The 24,653-nt window shown below is 47.3% G+C and overlaps 1 protein-coding gene across 11 annotated transcripts in view; it reads left to right on the plus strand.

Annotated features, from left to right (window-relative positions):
- Nucleotides 1-24,653, plus strand: part of MPP2 (MAGUK p55 scaffold protein 2) — an 81,592-nt gene that overhangs the window by 34,292 nt on the left and 22,647 nt on the right. For all 11 annotated transcript variants that reach the window (XM_053259277.1, XM_053259281.1, XM_053259280.1 and 8 more), the window contains 3 exons: nucleotides 2,397-2,549; nucleotides 7,143-7,292; nucleotides 11,440-11,667. In XM_053259277.1, the coding sequence (XP_053115252.1) occupies nucleotides 2,397-2,549; nucleotides 7,143-7,292; nucleotides 11,440-11,667 (531 nt within the window). The remainder of the gene's footprint in view (nucleotides 1-2,396; nucleotides 2,550-7,142; nucleotides 7,293-11,439; nucleotides 11,668-24,653) is intronic.

A 24,653-nucleotide genomic window follows, 5' to 3' on the forward strand; every position in this document is an offset into this window, starting at 1 on the left:
TCAGAGCAACTCTCCCTGCCTTAAAGGCAGAGAGAGCCGTTCCGGAGGCACTGCCAATGCAGTGCGGGCCGATCTCTTTCCTAAACGGGGCCACGTGGCCCCATTTGGGAGATCAATCATCCCTGCTGTATTGACAGCAAAACCAGGAGCGGCTCCCCTGCCTTTAAGGCAGGGAGAGTCACTCCGGCTGCACTGCCAATGCAGCACGGGCTGATTTCGGCTCCAAATAGGGCCGCGGGGCCCAGTTTGGGACCGAAATAATGCCCCCTGCGTCTGACATCAGACACGGGGTATGTGTCTGGGGCCGCGCTCGCAACCCCTGATTGGTGGTGGCCCGAGTTCTTTGAACTCGTTCGCCCAATGGTGGCTCCGCCCCTGTTCCAAGCATTCCATGTGTGGCTTCCAAGATGGTGCTGGGGCTCAAGAGGACTCCATTTCCCTTAAAGGAGGCTCACCAGCACGGAGCAAAATGGAGCACTGCACAGTGGGAATACTCACCTCCACCCCATAGTCCAATGGGACTGTGCAGAGTGTTTCCCTTTGGCCAAAGCTATGCACAGGCCTAATAATTAATTATTCAGGAAGCCATGCTTAGGAAAGGGATAGGCACAGAACTGTTTTGTCCAGTTCAGTCTGAATCCAGACCAAATTCAAACCAACTTGGCCTAGTCCAGCTTCGGGCTTAGACGAATCGGGTCAGGTCTGGTTCAGCCATCAAACTGGGACGAACTGGTTCGTGGGCTGGTTCTTGGGTATATTTGTAAAGGGGAAGCCGGCGAGGATTCCCCTTTACAAGTTAAGGGGATTTCCTAACATATAGCAATAGCAATAGCACTTACATTTATATACCTCTTTATAGCCAGAGCTCTCTAAGCGGTTTACAATGATTTAGCATATTGCCCCCAACATTCTGGGTACTCATTTTACCAACCTCGGAAGGATGGAAGGCTGAGTCAACCTTGAGCCCCTGGTCAGGATCAAACTTGCAACCTTCTGGTTACAGGGCGGCAGTTTTACCACTGCGTCACCAGGGGCTCATGGTGGGGGTTAGAGCAAAAGTACCTTTAATTTAAAGCCTGTGGTGGAAGAGAGTCTTTAGATGCAGCAAGGGTGGCAGCAGGGGCTTCTCCAAGTGTCCTGCTGGTCTCCTGAATGACAGCCCAGGACAATTGCGGCCCCGTTCGGGCCTCTGCACATGCACAAAGGCCATTTTCGTGACCTCGGCGCATGAGCAGAGGCCATTTGCACCACCACGGGTTTCTTTACCCTTTTTGTTCTTGCCACTCTTCAGTACCATGAAATCACCTCCTTACATCTGATTTTTCTCATTGCAGGGGAGAATATATTAGAACCCAATGGATGAGAAAGGTGTGTGTGTGTGTCTGATTTTTTTTGAGCAGAAAAATGGCAGGAAGGGAAAGGGTTAAAATTCTCCTCCCTGCTACTATTCCTCTGATCCTAATTGCTTCCTGTAGCTACTTTCAGGGCTTGTTTGTTTTGGTTTTTGGAGGGGAAACAAAAAACCTACTTGGGACTCAGGAGATGCTCCTGAGTGGAAGCTGCAATAGTGGAAGCTGCAATAAAATTCCTGGATTGAGGGACCAAACACTCCAGAAGCTAAATATAATCTGTGTCCCTGCATGCCCCTATATAGAATAGGGCTTGTCTGGACAAAGATATCCATGCAAAGGTATCCAAACCTTCCAGTGCTGCCCCTGGCAGTGAAAATGGGCCTCAGAACTGACTCATAGGACGCCTCCCCCCGACCCCGCTCTTCTTCTTGCTGACTTCAGTGGGCAATGCTAATGTTCTGTTTGAGAGTATTTTATTTTTAGCCCATTCTCTTTTGTGTCTGCCTCCCTTCGGACAGCCCTCTTTGAGGCTCATCTGGAGCAGCTGCTTGTTCCTCTTAGGGAAAAAGCCTTTTTGATTTCTGGCTGCGCTCCTTCAAGGACCAGGGGAGGCTGTGATCTGTTTGGCAATGCTGGTTGCTTGGTATCGGAGCAAGTGGGTTGAGTGTGTGTCTGTGAGTAATAGCTCTAATCCTTTTCCTTTATGCTGTTCTCAACACACCCGATCCTTTTTTCTTTTCTTTTTGGCTGTTGAAAGAACTGTTGAGTTTCTCCAAGCCTGGCAGACACCCACTGAGGGATGCTATTTAGTTCTGGAGTGGGTTAACGCCACCCCACCCCACCCCACCACTTTTTCCCACTATAACTTGGAGAACATGACCTGTCATTCTTGGAGAATCTATGGAAACCTCTTAGGTCCCTTTTCTTTCCTGGGAGATTTCCAGCATCCCTGGCTATCCCTGCCAGCCAGTGTGGAAGGACAAAGGGTTAGCGGGGCTTTGTTTGTTTATGTGAGCCTCTAATCCTCCCTCTTTCACCCTGCAGGCTCACGAGCGACTGGAGGAGACGAAGCTGGAAGCTGTGAGGGACAACAACTTGGAGCTGGTGCAGGAGATTCTCAAAGACATCTCTCGCCTTGCCCAGCAAGACAGTACCGCTGCTGAATTGGTTCACATCCTGCAGGAGCCTCACTTCCAGGTAGGAGACAAAACTCCTTCCAAGAGGGACAGGGGCAGAGGGGGAAGAGGAAAGGAGATACTCCAAGATTTCTGGGGAGAGCTTCTGCCCCATTTATTGAGCAAGCTGGGGCTCATTCGAGGTGTGTTGGGCACAGCCCTGGAAGGAATGGGAGTTCACTTGGGTCTAGGAAGGAATTCGAGTGCAAACAGGTCTGTTGTGTGTGTGTAGAGAGACAGAGGGAGGGAGGGTTGCCATATTCAAGCTTCTCAAATCCGGGTGGCCTAATTTGCATATTATGCAAAGTATGTGGAAACTAATTTGAATTTATTTATTTATTTGACAGATTTGTATAGTTTTCCCTCCTTCTTTGCCCTCCCATGTGATCGAATCCAGAGTAAAATCTGGGCAATCCGGGCAGCGCATTTGAAATCCATGTAAACCCGGGTGGAATTTAAAGCCGGGTGGAGGAGCCAAAATTCCGGGGGTTACCCTAAATTCCGGGGGACATGGCAACCCTAGAAGGAGGGAGGGAGGGAGAGAGAGAGAGAGAGAGAGCCTTTCACTCAAAGACTGCCAGATTTACTCTATTAACTAACAAGCAGACATTTTGTTTGTGTGTGTTGGAGGTTAATCATTTTTTCCCCAATGGGGCTGGGGGAAGACTTGGTAGTGGATATTGGGTTGGCCGTTCTGTACTCAGCTGAGCAGTCTTGTCCAATAGAAAAAATGAATGGTGCGAGGTGCTTGGGATCTACAGTACTATATTTTTCAGCGCAGGAAACTTGATTTATGCCACGATATAGAGATATCTGAGGCATTGGGGTAATGCTGTTTGTTCATTGTCTCTTACATTTCCATCCCATCTTTCTTCCATTATGGAATTCAGGGTGGCATACAGGGGTTTCCTAGAGGTCTCCCATTCAGCCATTGGCCTGACTCAGACCTGCTTAGCGTCAGCAATGTGGCTGCATCATGAGCCTTCATAGTAGAGATGTACAGAACATTCCGAGCTCAGAACATTCTGAATCTAAACAGGCCATTTCAAATGAAGGGCCTGTTCCAAGCTCGGAACAGAACGACCATGTTCCAAGTCGGAACATTCCGAGTGTTTTGATCACCATTTTGGACTCCAAATGGCGCTCTTCTGGCCTCTGCACATGCACAGCAGCCATTTGCGTGGTCTGCACCACCACACAAATGGCTGCCACGTGTGTGCAGAGACTAGAAGAGTGCTATTTTGGAGTTCAAAATGGCACTTTGAATGTTTTGAATGTTCCAAGCACCATTTTGTTCCATGCTCAATTGGTGGTTCCGAGCTCGACCAGTTGTTCCAACAGAATATTCTGCGCATTTGCTTTCCATTCTGAGCTTGGAACGGAACACAAATGTCATTCCTTGCACATCCCTACTTTATAGCCCTGTATGCAATATATTGATATCCTATATCATAAAAGGCTAAAGGGTGCGGCCGTGCTGCCATGTTGGCCCAATCGGCCCAAAGAACTGCCGCCGCGGCCGCCCGCCGCCTGCCCTCCCTCCCTCCCAGCTGGCCGAGTCCTCCTCAACCCCCCCCACATGGATAAGGGCCAAATCGGCCCAAACAGTTGCCGCCGCCTGCCCAGCTGCCCGAGTCCTCCTTAACCCCCCCCCATGAACAAGGGCCAAAACGGGCCAAACAGTTGCCGCCGACGCCCGCCCGCCCAGCTGCCCGAGTCCTCCTTAACCCCCCCCTACATGAATAAGGGCCAAATCAGGCCAAACAGTTGCCGCCGCGGCCACCGCCCGCCCGCCCAGCTGCCCGAGTCCACCTAACCCCTAAGGCCCGCGTCAGTCGGACATTCAAAGTCCATATTCAGAGAAGAAGAGAGGAGCTCGCAAACAGAGCTCCTCTCTCTCCAAAGCCTCTGGCCGAACTGGTGCTATGGACACAAAGGACGCAACAGGCGTCCTTTGCGCCCAAAGCGCCAGTTCGGCCAGAGCCTTTGCAGAGAGAGGAGCTCTGTATGCGAGCTCCTCTCTTCTACTCAGAATATGGACTTTAAAGGCCCGACTGACGCGGGCCTTACAGGGTGAGGAGGACTTGGGCAGCTGGGCGGGCGGGCGGCAGCGGCGGCTACTGTTTGGCCCGATTTGGCCCTTATTCATGTGGGGGGGGAGGAGGACTTGGGCAGCTGGGAGGGTGGGCGGGCGGCGGCAGCAGCGACAATTGTTTGGGCTGATTCGGCCCTTAATCAAGAGGCGGGGGGGGGGCGCGGAGGAAGAAGGCAAAAAGGAAAAAAACCAAAACCTAGCGCCCGTTATTATAATGGGCTGAAAAAAACTAGTTGTTAATACTGTTGTGTGGTGGGAGGGCTGGCTCCAGGTTTCAGGAAGCCCTTGACACACTGTCATCCAAGGGCCCCCTCCTACCTGGGTAGAGCCTAAGTAAATCACTCTGCCACCACCGTGTCAAGGTTATTCGCACAGGATGGTCTTAGGTATGGGCTTTTGACATCTGGCCAAGACTGTTGCCCTCTGATATCGGACCTGTTAGGGAGGGTTGGCTAGCTTTTGGTGATCAAGGACAGAGTGGTCAGGGAGGAGTTTTAAGTCTGGGGAGTTCTTCGTTTATTTCATCTTAACGTGAGTGTGTATGTGTGTGTGTATGTGTGTGTTTGTGTAACCTGCCTTAAGCCTTTGAGCTGGGGTGGGCTATAAATCCAGCTCTTCTTGTTGTTGTACTGGGTGGGCTCAGACCCACTGTAATTGAGTAGGAGGAAAGTGATGGTTCCTGGCAAGTGAAAAGCTCCCACTGCTCATGGGTGCTTCTGCCACTCTCACTGTCATTGGAACCTGCCAGTGTTGGGCTGACAATATTGGGTCCTCTCTGCCACCTGACATTCTCCGCCCAACTTCAGATGTTGGTTATAAATGTCAGATGGCAAAAGGGAACCCGACATTATCAACCCTACATCATTGGGTTCAGACAACACAGACAGCGGTGGAAGTGCCAGCCAGTGGTGGGACTGCTTGCTTGCCGGGAACTGCCGCTTCCCTCCAATGTACTTGAAGTGGGTCATCTGAACCCACCTGCTGTCTTTATAATGCTTTTCTGTGAAAAAATGCTTTCTGATTCCTGCCTGGTCTGACCTCACAATAGCCAGGTTCAGAGACTTTCAGTTGGCCCACTCGTTTGCAGCCTGTTTACTACGGGTGTGTTTTGACTCGCTTACCCTTCAGAACATGGGGATGTAAAACAATTTGGGGTTGAGGATATGTGTGTCTAAATTGAAAGGAATTTGGAGGTGAGGGGTGGGGTTTTCAAGTTGTTGTTTTTTTTAAAAAATGGATTTATTATGATGCCATTTGATTGGTTTTCTCAGTGCTCCTGTTATAAGTGCTATTAAATTTAGGGGTTATGGGAGTGGAGAGTAATTCCTGTGCTGCGCTTTGAACAAATGGAGTGCAAATGCACAAAGAGCAGCAAGAGGAACCAAAGGAACAAAGAGAGACAAATTGCAAATGATTTTTTAATGAAATAAAGAGCTCTGATGTGGACGTGGCTTTCCACTTGGCTGCAATGCCAACAAAACCTGCTAATTTGTACTGCAGATATATACAGTGGCAGCCACTGGCAACTCAGCAACTTTACCCTCCCCAAGGAAGTATATGCTTCTTGTCCCCAAACATGATTGAATTGGGGCAGAGTGCAGCAGGGGCATATCAGAGCATCCCGGGAGCTCGAAAGTGTTTGATTATAATGCCCCAAGGGTGTATTTCTTCGTCCCCTGTCTTAAGATTGAGATTTGTTTTTAAACCTAGTCACATTTCAAAAGCAAAATTATGAATATTTTCGAAATGTTCTAGCACGTAGCCAAGCTTTCACGTTTTCCATACCGTTCAGCACTTGTTAAGAGCTGGTCGTTCAACTGTGTGTGTGTGTGTGAATTGAGAATTGAGTCTTGCTGGACTGAATCCAGTCTATATTACCTGTGGTTATGGAAAACATCACTGCAGAGGAAGTATACTTCTTTGTAGCTTCGGACACAGACTTATCTCAATCAGTAATGTTCTAGGGAGGGCCATGACTAGAATGCAGTCTATGCCATGGATCTGTCTAGAAGACAGAAGTGTATCATGGTTAAGAGTATAGGCAAACTTAGACTAGGGAGATTTAATAAATAATGGACTCTGGTATGTCCTATGCTGTATTCATGTGTATGTTCTGGAACTAATGGTGTAAAGCTCCAATTCATGCCATCCCCAGGAGATCTAAGGGATGGCCTGCCATGCTGGTCCATACCATCTTGCAGGGATACTCAAGGTTTTATTGAAATTAATGGAAGTTAATGACTAACTTTTGCATTGAGTCCAGTGGTTCCTGATCATGACTAACTTAGTCTGAATGCTACTCATTATTTGGAACGTAGATTAAGAGTAGGGAATTGCTGTCTGAGATCAGGTTAGTTGGGTGGAAATCCAATTCTGAAATGTTTTGGTGTGCTTAAGAGGGATCGACTTCCCTTATGTTTTATTTATCTTGGGTCTTGGTTGACCAAGCCACATCTGACGTTCTTTTTCATTGTCTTCCCTTCTCCATCTGTTCTTTCCCTGGCTGCACCTACTTCTCAGTCTCTCCTAGAAACCCATGATTCTGTTGCCTCCAAGAGCTACGAGACTCCACCACCCAGTCCTGTCCTGGACCCCATGTTCAACAACCAGCCAGTACCTCCAGATGCTGTGCGCATGGTGGGGATTCGTAAGACCGCTGGGGAACATTTGGTAAGCAACTCTCAGGTTATTGTGGGTTTGACTGGGTTTTATTTTAGAAACGTTATATGTGAATATGTAGTTGACCAGTATAAAAAATAAGTATTAGTTGTTATTTATATAACCCCATCGGTGCTGCATGGCAATAGCAAGAAAAAGGAGCCCAGCCACAAGGAGCTTACAATCTAAAAACTGCCAGTGACAGGGGACCACAAAGGGAAGGAAAAGGCAAAGCTTACAAGAGGCGAATGTAACTGAATGCAGCCACATATACTTTGGCCTCATTTTGGTTGGGGATGAGGACTGAAAGGTTCTTGGACATCAGTTTGAAAAAACATTTGATACTAGTTGGAATTTAGTTATGGGTGAGTTCCTATGACACAAATCAGATTGGTTTGGAAATAAGCCAAACGATTTTCCATGGCTAGTCTTTTCTTCTCGAGCAGAATTTGGCTGAAGTATCACCAACAGCCTGGGGGTTTGGAGGATCATGCTGTGGATAAGTGGGAGGAAGAGAGGAAAGGAATTCCTTTTTGGCTTGGGTTAAAATCTGAGCTAGAGAAGAATTTTGGGGCCATGCAGCTTGCCTGGTGAGTGCTATGGCCTCTAGATTCCTCTCCAACTCCATTTTTAATGCTGACAAGTCATCACCTATTAGCATTATTTACAGCACCTTGGGCTCCTGTTTCCAAGCACAGGAAGTCTAACCAACACCTTTAGTTGGAATATTTGATAATGTAGCATCAGAACATTAGAAATCCTTCCAAAATTTCCCACAAGCAGAATTATTATTCCAAAATTAGTTCAAATTATTATTCTAAAAACTCTGAATCTTGCATGGCTTTTGCATGGCAATTCCACCCCAATGCAATTTTTCCCCAGTCTGCTATATGTTGACTATGAAAGAAAGCAGCAGGTTTTTAATTTCTAACTGCTTTCACACTGGGAATGAATATTATATCTTTGCATTCTTGCATCATTTTAACCCTTTCACAGACAGAAATCAAGATTGCTTCTCTATATCTGAAATCTCAGAAACCAGAGGGGAGCTGGGTAGGAACTGCAGTGGTTAAAAGGTACATAAGAATAGCCTTGCTGGATCAGACCCAAGGCCTATCTAGTTTAGCTTCTTGTTTCACACAGTGGCCCACCAGATGTTTTTTGGAAGCCCATAGGCGAGAGCTGAGGGCATGCCCTCTCTCATGCTGATGCTCCCTTGCAAGTTGTATTTAGAAACATTTTAGGCTGAAGGTGGCCTATATCTGGCCCCTCAGACTAGTAGCCATTGATAGATGTGTCTCCATGAATTTATCTAAGCTCTTCTTACAGCCATCCAGGCTGGTGACTTTCACCACATCTTGTGGCAGAGAGCTCAGATCCCATCAGCGTATATATGAAGTTGGGGTTATTTGTTTTTTTTGCCTCAATATGCATCACTTTACATTTGCTTATATTGAACCACATTTGCCATTTTGTAGCCCACTCCTCCAGTTTGGAAAGATCCTTTTGGAGCTCCATACAGGACTGGGTCTCATGATCAGGGAGACCCGGTTTTAACGGGTGAGCGGGAAGAGCAGGCTAAGCCCGCTCTCCCCGCTCATGAGCGAGCAGGGAGCGCTGGGCGGCCGAATTGGCCGCCCACACGATGGCCGGCCCCGTGACAGAGCCGGCGGGGGGTGGGGGAGCGGGGGCTGAGTGGCCCCCGCAAGCCCCCATATGCCCTGCGCAAGTGCGCAGGGCATACTGGGGAGACCCCCGAGCCGGGAGGTGGCTTTTCGCCTCCTGGCCGGGGGTCTACTCGTGAGTTGGTGCAGCACGAAGCCGCGCCATGGCTACTCACAAGCCTAAAAAGCAGGTTTGCTGAAGCGCTCGCTCCGCAAACCTGCTTTTTACCAGGGGTTCTCGAGCAGGTTTCCCGCTCAAGAACCACCGGGCTCGGCTGCGAGCTCGGTGGTTCTTACGACCAACAAAAATCAGGCTAGGCTCTCCTAGCCTGATTTTTGTTGGTCGTGAGAACCACCCCACAATCTGTTTTGGATTTCACTACCCTAAATAGTTTGGTGTCATCTGAAAATTTGGCCACTTGACAGCTTACTCCAACTTCTAGATCATTAGCTTGCTCCTTCTTCTGTGTGACCCTATGTGATAGCCCTATATAGATATTTCAAGATGACTATCATATCTCCCCATAGTCCTCTTCTCTGCTTCCTAAACATACCCAGCTCCTTTAACTCTTCTTCACAGGAATGAATATGCTATGAAATGCCTTACATCATTTTTGTCCTTGCCCATGGATATGAGAAGCAGAATATATTATCTGAAATTAGCTCAGTTTGAATAATTTATCAAGGCTGGAGAATCTAACTTTCCTTAGCACAAGATTTACATACTCCCCACTTATGTGCACATTTCATAGGAACATAGGAAGCTGCCATATACTGAGTCAGACCATTGGTCTATCTAGCTCAGTATTGTCTACACAAACTGGCAGTGGCTTCTCCCAGGTTGCAGGGAGGAGTCTTTCTCAGCCCTATCTTGGAGATGCCAGAGAGGGAACTTGGAACCTTCTGCTCTTCCCAGAGTGGCTCCATCCCCTAAGGGGAATATCTTACAGTGCTCACACATCAAGTCTCCCTTTCATATGCAACCAGGGCAGAGCCTGCTTAGCTAAGGGGACAAGTCATGCTTGCTACCACAAGACCAGCTCTCCTGGTCTTGGTGGTCACTCGGGGTGAGGTGCCTTCCTTGTTCAGTACAGAGACCCATGGCACAAATATATCATGCCCCAGAATGTGGTGATGTGTTGTGATGTGTGTGAATTCATCCATCCATCCATCCATCCATCCATCCATCCATCCATCCATTCATTCTATTTCTATACCGCCCTTCCAAAAATGGCTCAGGGTGGTTAAGCAATACATGTGTTTAATATGCTGTTGTGCATCATAGATTTATTTACACCCCTTCCCTCCAGTGCAATACTGCTTGGGGCAGCTCTCCAAAATAGTAAAACATCACAATAAAATAAATAAAAAATAACTAAAAGCATCACTCAGCTAAAACCACACTTTAGAAGTTGAAGGTTAAATATTTAAAAACTCACCAGGTATAAGCTGCTGATAAAACATTAATAGGCCTGTTTTTTTAAAAAAGGGTCTTCAGAAGCTTTTTAAAAACCCTGAGAGAGGGGGGACAGCAAGGCTCTTCCAGAAGGATGTTTCAAACCTGAGGAGCCACAACCGAAAAGGACCTTGCAGGTTATGAAAGTGAAAGATGCTGTGACAACTTCATTGAATGTTCATACTTCATGACAGATGGATGAGGGATGCTTCTGGGCAGAGGCATTCTGGTCTCCCAGAAGAGACCAGCTGTTCTGGGAGGAGAGCTGGTCTCCTGGTAGCAAGCATGAATTGTCCTCTTTGCTAAGCAGGGCCTGCCCTGGTTTGCATTTGAATGGGAGACTACATGTGTGAGCACTGTAAGATATTCCCCTCAGGGGATGTGGCCACTCTGGGAAGAGCATCTGCATGTTTGCATGCAGAAGGCTCCAAGTTCCCTTCCTGGAATCTCCAAGGTAGGGCTGAGAGAGACTGCTGCCTGCAACTTTAGAGATGCCGCTGCCAGTCTGTGCAGACAATACTGAGCTAGATGGACCGATGGTCTGACTCAGTATACGGCAGCTTCCTATGTTTCATGAGGCAAGGTGAAGCAGTCACCTTAGGTGAGAGACTATTGAGCCGCCAGCAGGGTGGCAAGATTCCTTCCAGTGCCGCCATCAAAGCAGCTCTTTGGGACCAGTCCGACCCTTGCAAGCTTTGCAAGGAGTGACACTCACACTCCTTGCAGAGCTTGCAAGAAGCACAAAGAAAGAAGAGGAGGCTGCTGGCCACCTTCCCTCTTCCCTCCCTCCGCTCTGCACCCCTCTCTAAGGTTCCAAGGGTTGGTTTTGAAAGGAAGCTGGCCCCCACCAGAGGTGCAGGGTAGGGAAGCATTTGGCACCTTGCCTCAGGTTACACAATACCTTTGACCACGCCTGCTTCTGGGTATACAAGAGGGAAACAAACCATCAAAGCCTTCCATACACAAATGCTCGATATTCTCCATCACACACAGCAGTATGGTGCTGACCCCCATGTCTCCTTTGTGCCTCCCATCCCAGGGTGTGACTTTCCGCGTGGAGCGAGGTGAGCTGGTCATTGCACGCATCCTGCATGGTGGCATGATTGATCAGCAGGGGCTGCTGCATGTGGGTGACATCATCAAGGAGGTGAATGGGCAAGAGGTGGGCAGTGACCCACGGGCCCTGCAGGAGATGCTGAAAAATGCCAGCGGAAGTGTCGTCCTCAAGATCCTTCCCAGTTACCAGGAGCCACACCCACCACGCCAGGTAGGAGACCTCTATTTGTCAAATTACTGGGGTTCCAGTAGAGATATGAAGGCATGGGGGGAAACTGGTGGTGGGGGACATTTTTCCAAAAAAAGAGAGAATCCCCCTGTTGTTTCTGGTTTTGCCTATTATTTTCTAGTCCCCACCCCGCTAGCCTTCATAGGAACATAGGAAGCTGCCTTCTGCTGAATCAGACCATTGGTCCTCCTAGCTCAGTTTTGTCTGCACAGACTGGCAGCAGCTTTTCCAAGGTTGCAGGCAGGAATCTCTCTCAACTCTATCTTGGAGATGCCAGGGAGGGAACTTGGAACTTTCTGCATGCAGATGCTCTTCCCATAGCAGCCCTATCCCCTAAGGGGAAAATTTTATGGTGCTCACAGATGTAGTCTCCCATTCAAATGCAAACCAAGGCGGATCTGCTTAGCAAAAGGGACAATTCATGCTTACTACCATAGAACCAGCTCTCCTTCCTGGCTTCCACATCTCTAGGCACTTTAAGCATGGCAAGATTCCCCCAATACCACTGTCCAAGCAGCTCTTTGGGATCAGCCTCTCCCTTGCAAGCTCATTGTATTGCTCCTTGGTGTCCCATCAGCCCATAGCTGGAGCGAAACTAGATCAAGTTTTTCATCAATGATTGAATGAGACCCTTTCTTTTTTCCATTGGATTATCCACATTTCTTCCTTCTCTTCTTCCATTTCCCCTTGTCCTCCCTTTCTTCATGGCTGCATTTTCATGAAGGTTTCCTTTCCAAAATCATATTGTTTTTTAAAAAATATTAAAGATGTCAGTTACAGAATTTGTTACTGATATATCATTTGTCTTGTAAAAGCCACATGATAAATGAGTGGTGAAATCAGGGATTTAATGCATAGATGAAAAATGAAATCTATTATTTCAGTCATAGATGGAAAATATATTTAACTTTGCTCCCACCGGGGGCTCGGAAGGCACCAATTAGCAATGTGATATTTGCATAATACATAATGGCAATATACATGCCTCTTTGTAAGCTGTGATATACTTTCTCAAATATCTCATTTTAATAAACAAAAACTACTGCTTGTTAGAAGGAAAAACCAACACTAACATTTTCTAGGGCTGGGCCAAACCTTTGAAAGTTTGGCTTGGATTTGTATGGGTGGGGGGCTCAGGAATGAAACTATCTCAATTCTTTTGCATTTTTGTGGGGGGTTATTTTTAAAGATGGGGTGACACTTGCTGGAGCTGCTCTCGGTCATTATTTTCTGTGCTGTGATGTAGCATTGTCGCCAGGCATTCTGGATAAAAGCTGGCCACCCAAGCAATAGGATGTGGAGGGAATTCTAGGGGATTTTGCCACATCTTCATAATACACACCCTCACTCTGAACATTGCCAAAATTCAACCTAGTTCTTCTGCAACTTCTTAGTGGGTTTACAAAATTGGGGAATTTGGGTTGTTTTAATACTTTCTTCTTCATTCATTGTTACGGAAATGTATCTAGAACCAAAGCAATCTCAAAAATTGAACAAATCAGCCTTATTTAACTTGTGGCTCATTGAGGCGATTCTCATGAGCAGCAGAAACTGGGCTAAGGGAGCCTAGCTTGGTTTCTGCCACTCATCTGCAGAAATGGGAGCCACGCGGCTCGAGAGCAAGCCCGCTTACGAAGCCTGCCACTTAAGCCAGGGTTTGGGTGTGAGCGTGCCTACAGTACAGGTTTATGGATTGTGTGTCTGCCATGGCTGCTCAGCCATGACGGGCACACTCGGGAACGCAGGGGAGAGGGGGACCCCAGGAATGCACTGTGCACTAGTGTGGTGCATTACTGGGGCTAACATAGGAAGGAATTAACATAGGAAACTGCCATATACTGAGTCAGACTATTTGGTCTATCTAGCTCAGTATTATCTACACAGACTGGCAGCGGCTTCCTCAAGGCTGCAGGCAGGAATCTCTCTCAGCCCTATCCTGGAGATGCCAGGGAGGGAACTTGAAACCTTCTGCTCTTCCCAGAGCGGCTTCATCTCCTGAGGGGAATCTCTTGCAGTGCTCACACTTCTAGTCTCCCATTCATATGCATCCGGGGGGCAAGGTGCCTCACAATGGCACTTTCCTTCACCTGACCCCCGAAGCTGCCAGGAAAGCTGCGGCCGGGCGCGGGAGCACCAGAGCCAAGCCACCACTCATCTGGGCAGGTGATCTACCCGCCCGAGGAGGGGTGAGTGATCGTCTGCTGGGAGAGTGGGTCAAGCCTGCTCTCCCTGCAAAACCCCTTCTGTCTATACACACTGATGGTGACAATTATTGAATATCACTCCCCACTGCTTAATTAATCAAATATTTAGTCCAGTGGTTCTTAACGGAGACTAACAATTGTTCAATTTATTGTGTCTGGGAGTTGTAGTTCAGCAACATCTGGGGGACCCCACATTAAGAACCACTGCTTTAGTGGATGAATATACTAATTAAACCAATTAAAGCTTAAAGTCTTGAAAAAACGGTTTTCCCCAGATGCATATATGAGAACACTAAATATTATGCTCAGGTTCAGGCGGGGAGGGAATCTCCAGAGAAAGAGGTTTAATAAATGCAGAGCACTTAACCAGACCATCTTTCTATATGCTCTTGAAGTTTGAGTCTGAAACATGGATGGTTTCCTATGCATGTCTAGCACCTGCAAAGGAGCCACTCTTCAGAAGTGCAGGCTTCTGACTGGGAAGGGCCTTCGATCTGGAGTAGGGTTGGACTGCGTGGATCATCAGGCAGGCACTGGAATGGAGTGGAAGTCAGCACCATGGTCAGCGGCACTCTGGGAATCAGAGACAATACTAGGTTAGCATAGATCAGGGCTGCTCAGCTTTGGCCCTCCTGCAGATGTTGGCCTACAACTCCATAATCCCTGGCTATTGGCCACTGTGTCTTGGGATTATGGGATTTGTAGTCCAAAAACAGCTGGCGGGGGGTCTAAATTGAGTAGGCCTGGCTTAGATCAAGGAGACGGTAACCTGAAGCAGTGTTTCACAACTTTTTACATAGCAAGAATTCCCTAACTTCTGAAAAAATTACACCAGGGGTGCACAACTTGAGTGTGGATGTCCATAGGACAAAACTGGAAGGGCTGGGCCTAGTGCTATGAAACACACTGCCACACCAAATTACTGCTGGAAAATATAAATTTTCCCCATCACTTTGAGAGAAGGAAGGGGCAAGATAGAGAAACAAAAAAGGAGGCTCAAAGAGATGTGTGGGAGAGAAAGCAAGACTAATTCCAGGCAATAACCAGAAGCCAAGACCAAGCAGCCAAAGCAAACCAGCATTCTTCCCTCTGTCTTCCATGCTGGGCTTCCTTCCCCACCCACTGCCTTTGTCTCATGTACACCCAAAGGGACACATACTACACATCGAGAAACTATGACCTGGGATGCTAATGGTCTGAATTCGACTAAGGCTGGGAAGTATTCCTTAGTCCCACCTCCCTGGAAGATCTCCATTCTCAGTTAAAGGGCTATACTATCCAACTACCTACTACCAATAACAACAACAACAACTTGAAGAGCACCTCAACACCATAGGGGCCACAGAAATCACCACCAACCAATTACAAAAAGCAACTTTACTGGGAACAGCCTATATTCTGCGATGATATCTATAACGACAGGAACAACATTGACAATAAAATTCAGCCATCCCAGGTCCTTGGGAAGGACTCGATGTCTGGATAAAACAAACCAGTCAATAACACCTGCCTGACTGTGTAAATAAATAATAAATAATAAATATTTATACCCTGCCCATCCAGTGCAATACTGCTTGGGGCAGCTTACAACAATAAGATAGACACAGATACAAGAAATATTTTTTTAAAAGTCAGATTAAAAACAATTATTAGGTTCAAATTAAAACTGAAAATTATAAAAAGCTAAAGAAGCTAAAGAACCTACCAGATATAACAAAATACTGATATTAAAAAGCCTCCTTAAAAAGGTGTGTTTTAAGATGTTAGATAATACTATACTAATCTACTACCAATAGGTTTCTGGGCAAAATACAAAGTGCTGGTAATGACCTTTAAAGCCCTAAATGGCTTAGGACGGAGTTACCTGGGAGAGTGCCTTCTTCTGCATGATCCCCACCACACATTGAGCTCATCGAGAGAAGTTTGTCTCCAGATGCCGCCAACCTGTCTAGCAGCGACTCGGGACTGGGCCTTCTCTGTGGTTGCCCCTGGGCTCTGGAATGCACTCTCTATAGCCATTCGTGATTCCACATCTTTAAAGGTAAAGTGTGCCATTGAGTCAGTGTCCACTCCTGGCGACCACAGAGCGATGTGGTTTTATTTGGTAGAATACAGGAGGGGCTTACTACTGCCATCTCCCACGTAGTGTGAGATGATGCCTTTCAGCATCTTCCTACGTTGCTGCTGCTCTATATAGGTGTTTCCCATGGTCTGGGAAACATACCAGTAGGGATTCGAATTGGAAACGTCTGGCTTTATAATCAAGTCATTTCCCCACGGTGCCAAAAAGAGCACTTAAGACACCTCTTTTTAGCCTGGCTTTTAGTAATCTGTGAATGTTTTAAATGGTTGTTTTAATGGTTGTTTTATTTTGCTTTGATTGTATTTACTTTAGTGAACCATCTAGCGCAGAGGTTCCCAAACTGGGAGCCTCCAGATGTTGCTGAACTACAGCTCCCATCACCCCCAGCCACAGTAAATTGTAGCTGGGGCTGATGGGAGTTTTAGTTCAGCAATATCTGGAAGCTCCCAGTTTGGGAACCACTGTGCTAGAGCCTTTGGAGTCAGGCAGGATATATATTAAACAAAGAATGAATGAATGAATGAATGAATGAATGAATATACTCTAGTCCCGAGGCATGTGCAATGGCAAGACAGTGATGCCTCCTGCTGCCTGAGGCCTAGGGTGGTAGTGAAGCTGGGATCCTCCGAGCTCAGAGACTTTCTGGGGAGGAATTGTTAATTACCTGAGGTCAGGGGCGTAACTATAGGGGGCAGGGGGGGCACGTGCCCCGGGCGCCACCCTGGCAGGTCACGTGGGGGGGCGCCAAAAAGTGGCTCCCCCCGCACCCCCCTGGATCGCCTGCCGAATGTGGCAGCGGGCCTATGGCGGCGATTTGGCGGTGGCGGGCCAGGCGGCGGCGTGGCAGGTCGCCCACGGCGTTGGCGATGGCCTGTAGCGGGCCGAGTGGCGGCGCGGTGGGTCGCCCGCGGCGTTGGCGATGGCCTGTAGCGGGCCGAGCGGTGGCGCAGCGGGTCGCCCGCTGCGTTGGCATGGCCTGTAGCGGGCCGAGCGGCGGCGCGGCGGATTGCCCGCCGAGGACTACTGCAGAGCGGCACCAAGCCTGCCTGCTGGCCCGGCGCCGCAGTTGGCTACAGGCCATCGCCAATGCCGCGGGCGACCCGCCGTGCTGCCGCTCAGCCCGCTACAGGCCATCCCCAACACCGCGCTGCCGCCAGGTATGTGGGGGCCGAGGGGGCGGCGGGGGGGGGGGCGCCATTTCAGGGCCGACCAGCCCTGGGCGCCGTTTCCCCCCGATACACCACTGCCTGAGGTTGTGAGCAAAGAAATCTCCTTGGGAGTAGGAGTGGCATCCCGGTCCCTTAGTGTTCCTTCTCCTCATAGGAACATAGGAAGCTGCCATATACTGGGTCAGACCACAGGTCCACCTATTTCAGTATTGTCTACACAGACTAGCAGCGGCTTCTCCAAGGTTGCAAGCAGGAATCTCTCTCAGCCCTATCTTGGAGAAGCCAGGGAGGGAACTTGGAACCTAGATGCTCTTCCCAGAGTGGCTCCATCCCCTGAAGGGAATATCTTACAGTGCTCACACTTCTAGTCTCCCATTCATATGCAACAAGGGCAGATCTTGTTTAGCTAAGGGGACAAGTCCTGCCTGCTACCACAAGACCAGCTCTCACTTGTGGACAGCTCAGATGAAGGGGTGGCCGCAGAACCTGTTCTTGAGAGGATCCAGGGAAGCAGAGTTCCCCCACCTTCAGGGTCCGGGGCACCTCTCCGGTGATGAGGTGGTGTCTGTGTCCTCGGCTGCCACTCCCGCAATGGACATGGGGAAACCCAGCTCCGGCTTTGCATGCATAAAGTCCCAGGTTCAGTACTGGTATCTCCAGGTAGGGCCGAGGAAAAAAATCCTTCAAGAAACACTGCAGACTGTACTGACCTAGATGGACATCTTGGTATGACTCAGCAGAAGGCAGTTTCCTATGTTCATCTATGCTCCAGATTTTAAGATCACTTGAGATGATGTGCAGATTCCAGCATTTTTTAAAATCTGAAAGCTGACAGTGTTCCTATAGAAAACATTCCCATTACAGGCTTGTAGAACCTGTGATTTCTGCCCCTATACCTTACTTATTCCCCATATTCCTTTAATTCTGGTGTGGGCAAAATTGGCTTTCCAGCTGTCATTGAACTACAACTCCCATTATTCCCAGCCACAATTTATTGTGGCTGGGGATGATGAGAATTGTAGTTCAACAACAATTAGAGGGCCAAGTTTGCCCACCCCTGCTTTAAGTTATGACCTGTCTACTGTTATTGCATGCAACACATGTACCTAATCAGGCTTCCCTATGTCCAATTAGTATGTGCACTTGGATATTCTCAGCTGCTCTCTTATATGCCCAGCACTTCTGCTTATGACTGATTTATTTGGTTATGATCCAGGAAAGGCCATGCTGGCTGAATTAGAAAGTCATTTCTTCTGTTCTCTGCCTACAAGGAATATTGCAAAAGCTGTGAAAAAGCAGGTTTTTTGAGGGAAAGAGGGAAATAAATGCAGCCAGCCACCAAACACTAGCTGGAAATGAACTTGGGAGAGCTCGAATGGGCTCATTGGCGCCCGGGCCACAGCCCCTTTGTGTGTGATATTACATGCAAAAGGGGCATGGCCCAGGCTTGGGAGAACCATGTGAACTCTCCCAAGCTCATTTCTAGCCAGTGGTTGGCCGCATTTATTTCCCTTTCTCTCCCTCCAGCGAGCAAGAGAAAGGGAAATAAATGCTTCCAGTCAGCAAATGCTGGCTTGAAATGTGATTGAGGGTGTTGAGGTGGGCCCTCTGGCTATCGGGCCTCACCCCCATTGCACATAACATCACATGCACAGAGGGCACCAGTGGCCCTTTTCATTGGTGGCCCGGGTTCTTTGAACCCTACCGTGCAATGGTGGCTCCTCCCCAGTGACTTGCTAAACAGATCAGACCTTTCCTGGAGACGAATGGATATGCTCTTCACTCTTAAGTGAAGCTAGGCTTTTAATTCATACTGTTTTGATCGTGTTTAATGTTGCTTTAGAGCATTGTTTTAAATTTTTTTAAATTGTTGTGTTTTAAATTTCTTGTTTTGTTTTTAACCATGTTTTAATGTTGTTTTGATCTGTTGTAAACCGCCCAGAGACATAAGTTTTGAGTGGTATAAAAATATGTTAAATAAATAAATAGTGAATTATGCCCATTGAGGCTTTTTATGTTCTTGCTTTGATCTTCTCATCCACCTATCTGTTTTCAACCTGAGTTCACCTTGAGGTTTCTTAAAGCTACTGTTTAAAAAGAGAAGCCCTGACTGGCTTATTTAGATCTACCTGTCAATGGTGTGGCATTCTGAGATTGGTCTAGAGACTCAGAGGTGTGGCATGGCATTTTCCTCCCACCCACTCTTTAGCTACTTTGCCATAAAAGAAGAATCAGTTATATGGACACTCACGCACATGCATGCACACACACAAACACTCTTTCTGAATGTCTACTTTCTTGTCATGAACATCTGCTAAAACAGGATTGGCTAACCTGAGGCCATCTAGCTGTTTGTTGCCCTGCAACTCCCATAATCCCTGATTATTGGCCATTGTGGTTCGAAATGATGATAGTTTTACTCCAACAGCTACAGAGCCCCCAAATGGCAATTCCTGTGCTAGAAGATGTAGCCAGCATGTCTGATGTTGGTTTGTGGTAACATGGTCTGCTTGCTGCCAGCTATGCCAGATCCTGTTACCATTCTTTGGTAACATAAGCAAGCATATTATCTCATTGCCTGCCCTTTGTAAGATCAAGGACAAAAGCCCTATTCAGACAGTTTGTTGTACAAGCAAGCCTCAGTATCTGCAGGGGTTCTGTTCCGTGGGAGGGACCGTGGATGCTGAAACCGCGGATAATGAGGCATTAACTCTATGGGATGGAGGGGTAGGTTCCTGGAAACTGGGAAAGGGGCAAAGCGCAACCCCTGCCTCCCAAAAATCAACCATGAAAAAGTCCCTACCATGCTCCGCAAATGTCTAACTGTCCCGTAATCCCTCCCCCCGCCCAATTCCCCATTTTCCGCATGAACAATAACAAGGGGATGCTCTTTTTAAAAGAAATGAGCCACAAAATGGCTCTTTGTGACAAAATGACATCCAGAAATGACCTCCGCGGTCACTTGAGGCCCTCTAGGAACCATGGATACGTGGGTTTTAACCCTTTTGTATCTACGGAGAATTAAATCAGGTGTCGATTAGACACCTGCAAAACTGCAGCTATAGAGTCCATGTATAACAAGATTTGCCTGTACAAGAGTACAAATATATGTACACTCACACACTGTTTGTGTTTGTATGAATAACTGTACTTACATTCGTTTTAAAAGTGAACCTGGGTACAGGCCCCTCAAATGCATGGTACAGATAGGAAGTGTACTGCTCTGCCTGTCTTAAATATAATGTGTGAATAACTGTACTTGTGTACAAGATAGTGTTCTACATAATGTCTGAATTATGAGTGAGAGATATGTAACTGAAGATATTTTTAGTCAGAACTGTGTGTGTCACCTTCTTTTCTGTTTCTGTTCCACCATGTTAAAAGTTCTGAGATTGTTTTGGAATGACTATCCTACCCATATTGCTTTGCCACCTCCGCCCAACCCTCTTAGTAGAATGAGAGTATCCAGCTCATGAACTTCAGGTTCCTGATCTGCCTGGATAGGGCAGTAAAGAATCTGTGGGGGTCGATGCTGTGCTGTTTTAAGGTCTTGTGGTCAAGTTATAGCCATTTCCGTGAATTGTTGTAATTCATTTTAGACACACACACACACACACACACACACGTATTGATGGGAGAGAAGAGAAAACTCTGCTGTATCCATTTGGCTAGTTGTTGTGACCATCTCTCCCTTCCCTCTGGCCCTGCTTTGCCAAGCTCTTCCTCAATCCGGCTTCTTCGCACACCCCCTTCCATGAGTCATGTGGAGAGGTTCAAAAGTGAGTTAATGCTTGGGTGCTTTGGGCAAAGTGGCGAAAGAATTTAATAAGCAGATGTCAGCCCCATTATGTCTCACCCACGAATGCTTCCAAGAGCATAGAAAGCTATATGTTTTCTCACACGCCCCTTTCAGGAAGCTGAATCCTAGTGAGGCCGGAACCACCATGAACAAATCGCTCTGTGCCTTCTCACAGGAGTCAGAGATCTTACTCAAGACTCTCTAAGGCTTTAAGCAAAGTCCTCTCAGGCCTCTGCCAGCCTGGTCTTTACTTCCTGGAGAAGCCCAGCAGTACCTTTTCTAGTCTCTCAGATCACATGAGAAGAACCAACTTGCTGTCCCCTAAGACCACTTCAAAGAGCCCCACCTAATGGCATAGCGGGGAAGTACCTTGCCTAGGGAGCAAGAGTTTGCTGGTTTGAATCCCTGCTGGTATGTATCCCAGACTATGGGAAACACCTATATCGGGCAGCAGCGATATAGGAAGATACTGAAAGCATGGGAGATGGCAATGGTGAACCCCTCCTGTATTCTACCAAAGAAAACCACATGGCTCTGTGGTCACCAGGAGCTGACACTGACTCTATGGCACAACTTTAAGACCACTTCAAAGGAACTCAAGGAGCTGCCTTATACTGAGTCAGATCATTAGTCCATGTAGCTCAGAACTGTCTACACTGATTTGCAGTGATTCTCCTAAGTTTCAGGCAGGAGTTTCTCCCAGCCCTACCTTGAGAAGCTAGGGAGTGAACCTAGGAAACTTGCATGCAATCATGCAGAATGCTCTTCCAATGAGCTATGGTGCCCCATCCCATAAGGGGGATATCTTACAGTGCTCACATATATTCTACATGCATATGCAAACCAAGACTGATCCTGCTTTGCAAAGGTGATAATCCATGATTGCTACCACAAGACCAGCTCTCCTCAAGTTGGCTGACCCATCTCAGAGCCAAACTACACATTGGGGCTATTCTCATAATCAAAGGTCAATTTAGTCCCGCGTCTTATTTCCCCAAGTGGCCCACCAGATACCTTCAAGAAATTCAAAAGCTGGGAATGGCCTTCCCTCATTGTTTGTCTCTTGGCAACTGGTATTACAAAAACTGAGGTTACATTGCACCATTGATCACTATTCCAGTTCAGCATTGGTCACTATTGTCATCTGATCCACTTTCAAAGTCATCTAAACTAGGGATTCTCAACATTGATGAGAACATTGAAGTCCAGATGTTACTGGACTTCAGCTCCCATAATACCCAGCCAAAGGCCACTGGGCCTGGGGATTATGGGAGTTGGAAGCCAATAACATCTGGGGACACAACGTTGAGAATTCCTGATCTAAACTAGCCACTGTCAACCCATTTTATGGCAGTGAATTCTATCCATTCTTAATAAATATAATATATTATGGTTGGCATCCTGTCTAATGAAGCGCTGGTGCTGGCAGGGTGTGTGTGTGTGTGTGTGTGTGTGTGTGTGTGTGTGTGTGTGTGTGTAATTGGGCACCAGTGCTGCTGCTGCTGCTAAATTTTACAAACACAGCACTGGAGTTCACGTGGGTGGGGTGTGTGATTTTCGAAGACCTTCCCATTCCTCAGAAGCACACTGTGCAACACAAAAATATGTCCCTGAGGGTTGTGCAGTCCTTGGAGTCATATTTTTGAGTGACACAGGGCACTTCTGGAGGCAGTGCAAAGTGTCAAAATTAGCTCCCTCTGCTGCGTGTGGGCACAGCAATAGTGGGAAAGCTGCCCACAATGCAGATGCATCTCTGCAGACGCATCCCCCCTGGGACAGATTTTCATGCTGCACAAAGTGTTTTCAGGGAAAGGAGAGGTCATCAGAAATTGTACACATACCCTACAATCACTGGAACTCCATTAGTGGAATGCAGTAATGTCCAACTAGAGACGTAGCCTTTCCAATGGAAGTAGCATTCCGTATCTGCCCAGAAGCTGTTTTAAGTCGTTCCATAGCTGTCCTGTCACGCTGCACTGTTGGTCTGCCTTTCATGTTGCCCAGCAGCTGTGGCAGGGTCCCAAACGTGGATGTCCTGCTGTGAGGAATGTCAGCCATTATTATTATTATTATTATTTCTTGTTTACACAACCAGACAGGTGTTATTGACTGGTTTGTTTTATCCAGACATCGAGTCTTTCCCAAGGACTAGGATGGCTGAATTTTATTATCAATATTGTTGTTGTTGTTATCATCATCATCATTATGCAAATTTTCCAAAAGATGATCCTGTGGGATTATTTTCCAGTTTTCAGATTCTGCCTGAAAGGGAACAATGGAAGAAAACGAAATATGTTTTGAGGCATCCATGGCATTTTCCACAGAACATGGGAGCGTCAATTTGTGCACTGTCCAAGCATGGATTTGAAATAGGGTCTGGTAATGCTAGAAGCATTCCAGAGAGAGGAGAGAGAGCGCAAAAGCACACAGAATTGTGTCATGAGTTAGCAACAGCTAGCTTCCCACCAGAAAACTGGTGCTACTTTCAAAAGGGAAAGGAGGGAGGGAAGATGCTGCTGGTGCTGATGGCGAGAGAAGGGAAGCTTGTTTTCATTTGGATATAATCCTGCTCCTTTGTGGAAGCAAAGAGGATTATTTCACGCCACTAAGCAGAAAAAATGGATCGTAGTGAAATGCAGCCTAGAAAAAGAAGAAAGGGAGGGGGTGGTGGTGGGGAGTCTGCTTGGGAGGAGGTTTTGCAATCCTGGAAATTCAGAGCCAAGCTGGAAAGCCATCTTTCCTCCGAGAGCCAAGGCACACATCATCTGCAAACATGTGTAACTGCAGCACAATGGTCCATGTTTGTTTATTTGAAAAGCTGCTTTGGGAGGGGGAGTGAAAAACCAGCAGGGGGGCAGAGTATGTTTAACTAATTCAATACAAACTTGATTTTGGTCATTAACCAGCAAGAAGAAAATACACCAATACCTATTTACATAGTTGTGACAACTGTTCAAAGCAGAACAGGACAGTATTATCCTAATTAAAGACATCACCTTTGTTTTTTGATAGTTTATTTCCAGGCGGTTTTCTTCACAGAACAGGGGACCTTGGTTTTTGTGGGGGTTCTGTTCTTCGCGATTACTGCCGATAAGCAAAGCTATGAATACCAGATCGCTGAAGTCTATGTGATCACAGGGGTTAGGTTCCAGAAGGCCTGAAAATCTTTCAGAAAACAGTGAAAACCAGGTAGAAAAAATGCAAAGCAGAGTGCCCTACCATGCTCCACGGGCCTCCAGCAGTCCAGCATTGTGCCCCAGAAGTATGAATTTTGCCATTATTCCATGATTTTTTGTGGGGAAAGGGTTGATTTTTTTTTAACTGAAAGAGCCACAAAATGACTCCTGCACTCAAAATGGTGGCCGTAAATGACTGCCGAGGTAATTTCTGGCCACACCTCGTGGATACCTTCCCCCCACTTATATGCTGAGGAGAAGTGTCAGTTTCCTGGCCACAGATATGCAAAACCGTGGATGCTGGAATCTCTCTCACCAAGATGACAGAGATTCCTTTAAATCTCTGGCTGCATTCGCACATAACACGAAACCGGAGTTTTAGGGGGCAGAGGCTTCCTCACTGTGTTGTCTGAATGCTTGCGGAACTCTGGTTCTGCGAGCCGATCAATCCTCAGTTTCAATTTTATGACTCCAGTTTGAACCTTCAGGTTGTAGTGAATTTCATCTCCCCAACCCAAGGTTCCATGAAGCCTGCAT

The sequence above is a fragment of the Hemicordylus capensis genome, chromosome 6 (assembly GCF_027244095.1).
Source record: "Hemicordylus capensis ecotype Gifberg chromosome 6, rHemCap1.1.pri, whole genome shotgun sequence".
In the NCBI taxonomy this organism is placed as follows: domain Eukaryota; kingdom Metazoa; phylum Chordata; class Lepidosauria; order Squamata; family Cordylidae; genus Hemicordylus; species Hemicordylus capensis.